This window comes from Cyclospora cayetanensis, unplaced genomic scaffold, assembly GCF_002999335.1.
Source record: "Cyclospora cayetanensis isolate NF1_C8 unplaced genomic scaffold, CcayRef3 CcayRef3_contig_282, whole genome shotgun sequence".
Lineage (NCBI taxonomy): Eukaryota > Apicomplexa > Conoidasida > Eucoccidiorida > Eimeriidae > Cyclospora > Cyclospora cayetanensis.
Window position 1 is genome coordinate 1 of NW_020312239.1, and position 10,593 is coordinate 10,593.

The 10,593-nt window shown below is 56.7% G+C and overlaps 2 protein-coding genes across 2 annotated transcripts; both read right to left on the reverse strand.

Annotated features, from left to right (window-relative positions):
- Positions 1-2,875: 2,875 nt before the first annotated feature.
- On the reverse strand, positions 2,876-5,644 carry LOC34623228 (probable serine/threonine-protein kinase DDB_G0272282). Its single transcript, XM_026338613.1, is given in 5 exon segments — positions 2,876-2,941; positions 4,319-4,600; positions 4,603-4,783; positions 4,851-5,328; positions 5,437-5,644. Coding segments are annotated over 5 exon segments (1,215 nt in total).
- Positions 5,645-6,914: 1,270 nt separating this feature from the next.
- On the reverse strand, positions 6,915-9,845 carry LOC113147584 (uncharacterized protein DDB_G0271670-like; the record flags this gene model as incomplete). The annotated part of the gene is made up of 7 exons (XM_026338614.1): positions 6,915-7,027; positions 7,153-7,408; positions 7,473-7,725; positions 8,278-8,326; positions 8,629-8,665; positions 8,702-8,953; positions 9,789-9,845. Coding segments are annotated over 7 exons (1,017 nt in total), but the record flags the coding sequence as incomplete, so codon positions are not given.
- Positions 9,846-10,593: the final 748 nt, after the last annotated feature.

A 10,593-nucleotide genomic window follows, 5' to 3' on the forward strand; every position in this document is an offset into this window, starting at 1 on the left:
GATAGCAGAAAGTACAAACGAGCAGTAGATCAAACGAAAAGAAAGCAACACAAAACAACAAAAAAAACAAGCGAAAAAGACAGATGAAAACAAAAAGACCTCTAAAAAAAACAAAACATACACATACTAAAACACATACACACACATAAACACACACACACACACACAGATATATATATATATATATACACACACAGACACATACACACACACACACACACACACACACACACACACACACACACACACACACATACATACATACACACATACAGACAGACACATACACACACACACATGCAAACACATGCAAACAAACAGAGAGATATATAGCCAGCAAGAGACTCTTCAAGCCAGCGTGCGACTACGTCTGAACTTACCTCTGTACGTCACTGCAGCTGCAAAGGGAGATACTCGCACGAAGCGGAAGTACACCCCCAATCCAGGATCCTGCGGCTGCTGATGCTGCAAAAACTGCTGCGTTTTGTACAGCGATCGTTTTCCAGCATCCCCTGCTGCTGCCGCTTCTACCGAGCGCTGGTGCGCAGCTGCAGGGGGGGCAAGGGAAGCGTTGGATGTCTTAGAGCCACCTTGAAAAGCAAACCAGCAACACGATAAACGCAGCAGGAGGTAGGCAGACAGGCAGGCACTGCCATGACAGTTTCTAACGACACATCTGGAAACATAGAGCACACACGCTGCATAGAGCTGGAAAAAAGAAAGACACAGCTCACGTGTAAGGTGCACTAAGTCTTCCTGCGCTGTACCGGCAGTTTTAGGGGCGCTCCCCCCAGAGGTTCCACTGAGTGTTGCGACGTTTTCACTGGATGCTTGTGGTACTAATGCGGTTACTGCTCCAGAGGGAGCGACAGAACCTGCCCATTTGAGCGAAGGAGCGAGCAAAGCCACAGCATCGACTGCCTGGGGAGAAGCTGGGGGGAAGAAAAAGGTGTACAGACACTCGACGAACGTCGGCGTAACTGACACCCTGACAGGATCGATGTGCAGCAGCAAATAATCAAACACCTGAGCAGCAGAAACATAGCAAGAAAGAGGTCGTCTTCGCGCAAACCCGCCGTGAGAACTTAATGGGAAGAGCATGTGTGGCGAAGTTGTGAGCCAGTAGCAGTAGCACCAGTAGCAGTGGCAGCAGTAGCAGTAGCAGTAGCACCAGTAGCAGTAGCACCAGTAGCATTAGCAGTAGCAGCATTAGCAGTAGCACCAGTAGCAGTAGCAGCATTAGCAGTAGCAGCATTAGCAGTAGCACCAGTAGCAGTAGCACCAGTAGCAGCATTAGCAGTAGCACCAGTAGCACCAGTAGCAGCATTAGCAGTAGCACCAGTAGCACCAGTAGCAGTAGCAGCAAAAGAGTAGCAGACATGGAAGAGAAGCACCTGGAATCTTCCGCATTCGAGGACGACAAATCTGTGGCTGCAGCGGAGCGATACTGCATGCGCAGAGAGTCGATGCGAGAGGCCTTCTTTCTGTTTCCACATATCAACAACGCCGTCTGAGCCTCCCCATCCTTCTTCTCCCGCAGGAGCAGCTGCCACGGAAGTCTCATTTATGTGCTGCCGCTGCTGAGGCTGCTGCAGTTCGAAGAGAGGAGACATTACACGCAAGGCTGTGAGCCCAGGAGGAAGCACTAAGCCTAAAAAATACGATACTGTGAAGGCTGGCTTGGAAAGCTGCATGTGGCGATCCTCATGGATTCCCCGCTGCGTCGCTTGTTTGAATTGCTGCTGCAGCACTTCCACGTGGTGCTGCTCTGAGCGCTGCGTCTGCTCTCGGTGGGGGGATGTCTCTGACAGCTGAGGCTGTTGCACAACATGCTGAGGCTGTTGCACAACATGCTGAGGCTGTTGCATCCACCCCTGCAGCCGCTGCAGGCCCCACAGCGCTTGTTGTTTTGTGGCTGTTGCATGCGTATTCTTGCCTGAGGCAGCATGAAAAACTTCGAGTGCTGGGGGAACTGCAGCTTCCCAGAGTGGCATTGCTGCGTCGCTTGCTCCCCTTGGACGCCTCGCTGCAGCTTCAGCATCGAGACTTCTCGCCTCGGCTGCGGAGGCATCCATCGCTGCAAGAGCAGGCGCAGCATCCCCGGCGAAGTGCTGTCTCAGCTTCAGGAGCAAAGCGCTGTCACCTTCTGTCGCTGCTTCCGAGGCTGCTGCTGCAACTCCCACCACTCCAGACAGGCTACACGTGCTGCTGCTGCTGCTGCTGCTGCTGCTATTATTACTGCTGCCGAGCAGTCGCTGCTCCCTATCTGGCAGCACTTCTAGAGGTTCCAGGATTGCAGTCCCCTTGCCCTCGCTGCTGCTGCTGTTGCTGCTGCTGGAGCTGCAGAAGCTGCTGCTGCTGCTGCTGCCTAGGAGCTTGCTGCTGCATGCGCTGTCAAAGGGGATCCATCCGCTGCTGGGGAGTCGGCTTGGCAACGCGGGAGCTGGGGATGATGCGCCTCCAGATCCGTCGAGTGCGACGATGCTCGAGGCAGCATCCCCACCATGCGCATGCACGGATCCCTCAGCCTTGTGCGCCACTGGTGCCGCTGCTGCTGCTGCTGCTGCATGCGACACTAGTCGCTGCAGCCGAGCAGCGGGAAGAGCAGCCGCCGCAGCGGCTGCCGCCGCAGCACGCTGTCGCATGGCAGGGAGCAGCTGCTGCAGCTTGTTGCGCACTCGACTGGCAGCCTTTGCTGGACCCCCTCCCTGAGATGCAACTCCAGCAACTGTGTCGATCGAGTACGATGAGGCATGCGTTAGAAGCGCCTCCACATGCTCCCTCGTGGAAGCAGATTCAGCTTCAGGCTTGCGTGAGACAGCAACAGAGGCTACGACACCTTTACTTCTTTTCTGCAGCTTTCTAGACCACGGCGCTAGACGGTGTTGTTGTTGTTGCTGCTGCTGCTGCTGCTGCTGCTGATGCTGCTGCTGATGCTGCTGCTGATGCTGCTGATGCTGCTGATGCTGCTCACCTGCCGGCCCCGTTGCTGCTGATGTTCCCGCCGATTTCGAGCGCAAATCGAGCACGCGCCAGTCTGCCAAATCCACTTCGAGATGCAAGTGCCTCTCACCCTGCAGAAGCAGCTGCAGGCTGCCCGCTGCATCACTGCAGCAGAGGCAACAGAACGGGAGGTTCGTTGAGCCGTGCAGCAACGAGCAGCAAATCTGCAGCGCATCACGCAATTCATAGCAGCACCTGCAGGGGGTGTGTGTATGTGTGTGGATCTACGAGAATGTATGTGTATGTATGTATGTATGTATGTATGTATGTGTATGTGTAGGTGTAGGTGTATGTATGTGTGTATGTATGTATGTGTGTGTGTGTATCTGCGAGGATGTATGTGTATGTATGTATGTGTGTATGTGTGTGGGTCTGCGAGAATGTGTGTGTGTATGTATGCATGTATGTGTATGTATGTATGTGTATATATGTGTATGTATGTATGTATGTATGTATGTATATGTGCATGTATGTGTGTATGTATGTATGTACGTGTATGTGTATGTATGTGTATGTATGTGTATGTATGTATGTATGTATGTGTATGTGCATGTATGTATGTATGTATGTATGTATGTATGTGTGTATGTGCGTGTCAACGAGGATGTGTCTGTGTGTATGTGTCTGTGTGCATGTATGTGTGTGCACAAATGCGTGTATGTGTATGTATGGGTGTGTCTAAGAGGTATGTCTAGCATTTTATGTGCAAGGCGTTTTGTCTGAAGTGCCGAACTCTTCCCCGGAAACTCTGGAGTGTCTCTTTTGGGGGTTGGGGAGGCTTGCGAAAAACACGTACTTCTTCAAGCAGGAGACTGACGGAAATCTGGCGACGTTGCTGCTTTTGCAGGGCCTGCTGCTCTTGCTGCTGCTGCATTTTCTCAGTGGTAGCAGCATCTGCTGCCTCGTTCTGCTGCGGCTGCTTGAGTCGAATTCGAGAAGCAGCAGCTGCAGTGTCTCCGGCTAGCTGGGCTAGGCCTCCTCCCTCGGAAGCCTCCTCTGCCAGAAACGCATGCAAAAGCTTTCGTGCAGCAGAGGGTCGAACTCGTCGTTGTTGCATTAGCGGCACACTTTGCTGCTGCTGGCAAAACTGTTGGGGAAAGACTTGAGAGCTGCTGCTTTCCAAGGAGCCGAACGGCAAGGCAGTTGTTCTTCCGGCTTTCAAGGGGGGAACGGGGGGTGTATCCATCGACTTTTCCTGAATCGAGATCGAGCTAGACTCCCTCTCTACGCCACAGCCTGCGTGCTGATGCGACTTTCCTCCCTGCCCCCCTCCGAAATTCCCCGCTGCAACTGCTTCCCCCGATTGCCTCCTGCTGATGCTGCACGCCAGCAGCATGCGGTGCAGCAGCTCCTGAAGCATGGCGAAGCTCTCCGCGTTCACGGCAAAGAGACACTTGCCGCAGAAAAGCCGACTGCTGCAGTCCAACTGAGGCAGCGACATCTCAAGGAGACACGACGTTTCTGTCAAACAAAGCACAGGCTTCAGCAGTTGTGGGATCGCTGCTGTCGCGACAGCAGCGATCCCACAACTGCTGTTCCCACCCCACACTCCTTCATGTTGTTGCTGTTGTTGCTGTTGCTGCTGTTGTTGTTGTTGTTGCTGTTGTTGCTGTTGTTGCTGTTGTTGTTGCTGTTGCTGTTGTTGCTGCTGTTCTCGCTGCTGCTGTTGTTGCTGCTGTTTCTCGCTTGTGGGGATGCCGCCGGAGGGCAGCAGCAGACCGGACCCTCGGCTGCTGCTGCTGCTGCTGCTGCTGCAGCTGCATACACTGCGACGTGCCGTCTCTCGAGGTGTCTCGACATCCTCATCATGTGGTGGTGTTGTTGCTAAGGGAGATGATCGCACCGACTCGCTGTCGCTGCTCGTAAGATTGACGGATGCGAGTTGCTCATGCATCACGAAGCGGAAAGGCCCCTTGTTGCTGCTACCCCGCTGAACGTTCCTCTGAAATGAAGCACTTGAGGGAGCAGCAAGCGGCAGATGCCACAACAAGCCTGCCACATGAAGCGATCCTACAGATCCGCACACCGGTCCAAGGCGACATATGACGTCTACGAGCAGCACGTGGTGTCGCTCGCAGAGGCTATGGGAGGCAGTCGCCGTCGCGATTGTTTCCGCAGCAGCCTCCAGACGCGCTTTCGCAACGGCGTGCGGAGTGGAGAGGACCAACTGAGCTGTCTGTACACCCGAGAGGGCAGCGCGCAACTCGCTGCTGCTTCGGCTGCTGTAGGTGTGCTGCAGCAGTTCTATCGGCGCACAAAAGGCAGGTTCGTGCTCGGGGAGCGGCAGCGCTAGGAGAGATGGAAGTACTTCTGCAGCTGCCACTACTTCCTCGCTTCCCCAGTCCGGTGTACAGACACTCCAGGGAGTGCTGCAGCCTCCGCGCTGCTGCAGCCTCCGGGGAGCCTGCGGATCGCTTTTGCAGCGGCTCGTGCTGGAGACTGCTTCTTCGCCCCACTTCTTGTAGCCTGCATGGGAGTCGGTGCGACTGTCTGAAGGGTGTTGCTGAGGAGTAGCTCTCGGGGGTGCTCCGCTTGCTGCTGCAGTCCACGCGGAAGAAGAAGAAGTAGCAGTGGCACGCGCTTGCTCGTCGCACTGGTGCTGTCCACTCAAGCCTGAGGCGTCTTCTCCTGATAACTGCATTTCCACTGCTGCTCCTGCTGCTGTTGCGCCAGAAGCAGCAGAAGCAGCAGCAGCAGCAGCAGCAGCAGCAGCAGCAGCAGCAGCAGCAGCAGCAGCAACAGCTAGCCGCTCATTGTCTGTCCACATAGAGTCCGCCAGTCGCGCATGCTGCTGCAGCAGCGGGTTGCAATCGACAGCCATGGAAGAAGAAATGGAGCATTCTACTCCAGCTTTTGCGTCACCGTCTCCCGTTGCTGCTGCTTGTGTCACGCCTGCAGAGCGACCGACCAAAGAGGTGCTGCGGATACGGTGAATCTGCATCGCAACCTCCTGAAGCAGCTGTTGTTGCTTCCCTCGATGGAGCTCGATGAAGTGCACGCTGACTTGGGGGTACGTACACTTGAAGGTGAAATCAAAGACGCCACAGGATACCTGCTTTTGCTGTTTTTGCTGTTTTTGTTGCTGTGCCTCCTCCTGCTGCCGCAAATCACGATGTCGTTCTTGCTGTGGCTGCTCTTTTTCGCCTTTTTGAGGGGGCAGTAGCAGCTGCAGGTAAGGCTCGAGCTGCTCGCGCGCTGCCTCTGCAAGATCTAGACATTTCATTGTCAGCGCGAGGCTCGTCGGCGACAGCAGGATAGACGGGCAGTGCAACAGCATGCATGCAGCCTGCTGAGAATGACTCTTGTTTTGCTGCCTTGGCCGCTTCTGCAGCTCCGCACGGATTCCTGGAATTCTCAAGACAGGCAGCACGAGGGGTGAAGGGGGTGGAAGGCAGGGAGGCAGCGTCACTCCCCACATGCGTGAAGCAGCAGCGGCAAACTGCTGCAGTTGCCAGTTCTGCTGCTGCTGCTCGCGCTGCGCATGCGTGTGTCCACTGCCAGCAGCCTTCTGTCTGCTGCTGGGCGCTCCTTCGCTGCTCGGCTCAAAACTCAGCAGGAGATGCCGCAAAATCACAACGCTCTGCCTCGAAAGATGCATCTTCATGTCGGTCCATACATCTGCGGGGGTACAAACGCCTGCTGCTGCTCCTGGAGCGGCGCCTCTTGCGTCATGCGAGGGAGATGGAGCTGTCATCGCTCGTGCTGCTGCTGCTGCTGCTGCTGCTGCACGTTCCCCTCTTGCAGCGCCTTCTGAGGCGTCAGAAAACGCTTCGTCAGCGGAAGGAGAGAAGAGTGGCTTGCTGCTGCACAAATCCTGCTGCAGCAAGCCACTCTTCTCTCCTTCCCCCGACCAAGTCTGCAAGCCTTCAAACCACAGGCCATGCTGCTGCTGCAGCTGGAGAGACACCGCGTCATCTGCAGCAGCAGAGCCTTTTTTCAGCAAGCGGTGCGCTAGCCGCTGCTGCTGTTTGAGCCGCTGCTGCTGTTTGAGCCGCTGCTGCTGCTCCGGCGCTGGCAGGAGATCAGAGTCGTTGCCTCCTGCTGCACACACCTTGACGTCGCTCTCCTCGCTGCCGCTGCTGCTGCTCCTGCTGCTGCTCCTGCTGCTCTTGCTGCTCTTGCTGCTGCTCCTGCTGCTGCTGCTCCTGCTGCTGCTGCCGTCAGCGTTTCCCCCCCAATCTGAGGCGCTTTTGCTGCGGAGGCTAGCAATACCTTTCCGCCACAGTTTAACAGGGCAGACACCCCCCGTTCGATGATGCTGAGAATTCTGCCGTGGAGACTTTCCAAGCAAAAATTCGTCTCCTCGTCTGCTTTCCAGCACTGCCTCGCGGAAAGCGGAAGTTTCCCCTTGTCTCACTGCCTCCCTCGAGGGCGCCGAGTCTGAACGTTCCGTGGTGTCTTCTGCCTTCTTGAGGGGATCACTATTATCATTCTTGCGAAAAGGCAGCCTCTGCGCCCCCCCCCCCCGCTTGCCATCCTCCGTCTGACGGCTCTCGGCAAGCCGCCTCGGCAGCGTCAGCATCTCGTGCAGCTCTGCTGCAGAGACACTGCACCGCGCAAGATCGCATTTCGCATGCAAGTCTCTTGCCGAGACTTTCAGCCGAACGGCAATGTCTGCCTGTCCACGCAGCTCCCTGTACATCCTCACGAACCAGCCCGCTTGCTGAGGATCGTGCACTCGCGCTGGCTGCTTCTCCTGCTGCTGGGGAGGTGAGGAAGCCACTGAAGCGGAGGCAGCAGCAGCGAGCGAAGTCTTGCCTCTCCTGCCAAGAAGAAGCTGCATCACGAGCAGCGCATGCGCGGGGGTAATGTTTAAGGTCAGCTGCTGGTGTTGCGGCTTATTCTCGTGTCTCGACGCTGGCGAAAAATTGCGTTTGTCGTGATTCTCAGAGTTCATCTGCTGCTCCTCGGGGGGAACGTCTCCCCGGATGCCTCTGAGGTACAACTGAAAATCCGTCTTCATCTGCTGCTGCGACTGCTGCCTCTCCTGCTCCTTCTTGCACACGAGAGACAGTCTTGCACACCCCCGAGCCAGCTGCAGCAGCGGCTGCTCCTCAGCACTATCCAGAATTGCATCCTCTGCTGAGGAACTGAAGACGGTAGAACGAATACCCTCCTGCAGCTGCAGCATGCAGTCGAGAGACAGAAACTGCGGCAGCACAGTGCTGTTGCAGCCCCTCTTCTTTTCCGCAGGCGCTGTACAAGCAGCAGCAGCAGCAGCAGCAGCAGCAGCAGCAGCAGCATGCGTAGGTGAAGCTAGCCGCTCGCCACCACCGTCTTCCCCCGCAACAGCAGCCCCCGCTGCTGCTGCTGCTGCTGCTGCCTCATATCGCAGACTCGTACGGAGGTAGAGAGCTGGCAGGAGCAGCCGCAGCAGCACGAGGTTACTCCTAGAAAACTCAATACGCAGACCGCTAAGCACACGCACTTCGATGTGCTGCTGCAGCTTGTACGGCTGCTGCTGCTGAGTTTGCTGCTGCTGACTTTGCTGCTGCTGAGTTTGCTGCTGCTGCTGCAGGTCCCTGTCACACGGTGCAACATTGTTAGCGCTTCCCATGCTGCTGTACGTACTGCTGCCGCAGCCACATAAGCTGCTGCTGCTGCTGCTGCTGCTGCTGCTGCTACTGGTACTGCTGCTGGTACTGCTGCTGCTACTGCTACTGCTGCTGCTACTGCTGCTCCCTTCGCTCGTGCAAGCGGCATGCTCCGCAGCAACAACAGTAGCCGCAGCCGCAAAGGCCTCTCGCGCAGACCTATCAAAAACTTCTTGATCCCACGCAGAGGCAGCAGCGACAGCCGTAGCAGCAGCATCAGCCACACTACACATAAAGCGGATGGTGAGGTTTTTAGGCTGAAGCAGAAGCATGCGCTTTGTTGCCTCGCTGACGGTAGCGCCATTGTTGCCGCTGCTGCTCGAAGGCGTCCGCCCGCCTGCTGCTGCTGCCGCCAGCTCACAAGAAATGCAGTGTACATCCACCTGCTCGGAAGAAAGCAGCAGCACAGGCAGATGCTGCTCCCGTTGAGATGCTTCAGTGCCAGAGCATCCTAGCGGCCTAGCAAGCGTGAGGTAGCTTCTCCGCAGCCGCACCAAATGCTGCCGCAGCAGACGTCTGTCCTCCTGCTGCTGCAGCTGCTGCTCCTGCGCATGCTGCTGCCCCTGCTGCTTCTGGAAATCGAAAAGCAGCAGCTCAAGATGCTGCATGCGCAGCTGCAAAGTGCGCGTAGCAGCGCATGCGGGAGCGGGAGGCATTTGAACTGCAGCCTCACTTGCTGCTGCAACTAGGGCTGCACGTCTGAAGTCATCTACGCACACGGCAAGTGTCTCGAGCCGAGCAGCTACAACTGGAGTGTACGCACACCCCCGTCCGCCGCTGCTGCACTGGCTGCTGCTGCTGCTGCGGGTGGTGCTGCTCCGCTGCTGCGATTGCTGCTGCTGCGTTGGCTGCTGCTGCGAAGGTGAAGGCCGGAAGCTACAGCTCCCTACAGCTCGCCATGAAGACATATCCACTGTAGCTGGTTGCTGCTGCAGTTTCCACAGCAGCACCTGCTGCACAGGCAGCTGCTTCGCCGCTGACGCAGTAGCTACACGAAATTCCTTATCCGCAAAGGGACAGAGCGAGGCTTCCAACAAGCCGACTTCCTCGTCGTCATCATCCTCCTGATGCTCTTGCTTCTGATGCTGCTTTTGCATCTCCTGCTGCTGCTCCTCCTCCTGCTGCTGCTGCTCTTGCATCTCCTGCTGCTGCTGCTCCTCCTGCTGCTGCTGCTCTTGCATCTCCTGCTGCTGCTGCTCTTGCATCTCCTGCTGCTGCTTCTCCTCCCGCTGCTGCTGCTCTTGCATCTCCTGCTGCTGCTTCTCCTCCCGCTGCTGCTGCTCTTGCATCTCCTGCTGCTGCTTCTCCTCCCGCTGCTGCTGCTCTTGCATCTCCTGCTGCTGCTTCTCCTCCTGCTGCTGCTGCTCTTGCATCTCCTCCTCCCCCTCTTGCTGCTTGCCCCCTATTGATAGGCCGCTGTGTCTAGACGCCAGGGTACTGCGAATGCAGCTGAGACTGTCGAGCATGCAGCTGCTGCTAGATTCGCGCAAGCTTGCAGCAGTACACTCCAGCAGCGCCTGTCGCCCTTGCTGTGCACCCCAGTCGTGCCAAGCCTCTTCGCTGCGCTTGCAACACCAGTCATTGCTGCTGCTTATGCTGCTGCCGCTGCATATGCTGCTGCCTTCCGAAGCCGTTGGAGCACCTGCCTCCCTTGTCTCCTCCAAGCCTTCTTGCGTGCTGAGCGCCTTGTAACCACCCGAACGACCCCCTTTGCTGCAATTGCAGTCGCTGCTGCAACTGCAGTCATCTCTCTCTGCCGAAGAGGCTTCCACCGGAAATTCCAGGAGAGGTTCAAGTGCTTTCTTCTTCTTGTTCTTGCGCGCGGCAGCACCTGCAGCTGCTGCTGCAGCTGCTGCTGTCGCTCCTCTCCGCCACAGACACGCAGCGTACACCCGCGAAAAACACAGATACACTGGTACTGCATCCACAGGAGTGCCATGGCCGTCTCTAGCAGCAGCAGCTGCTGCTGCTGCTGCAGGAGAAAGGATGCGTTGAG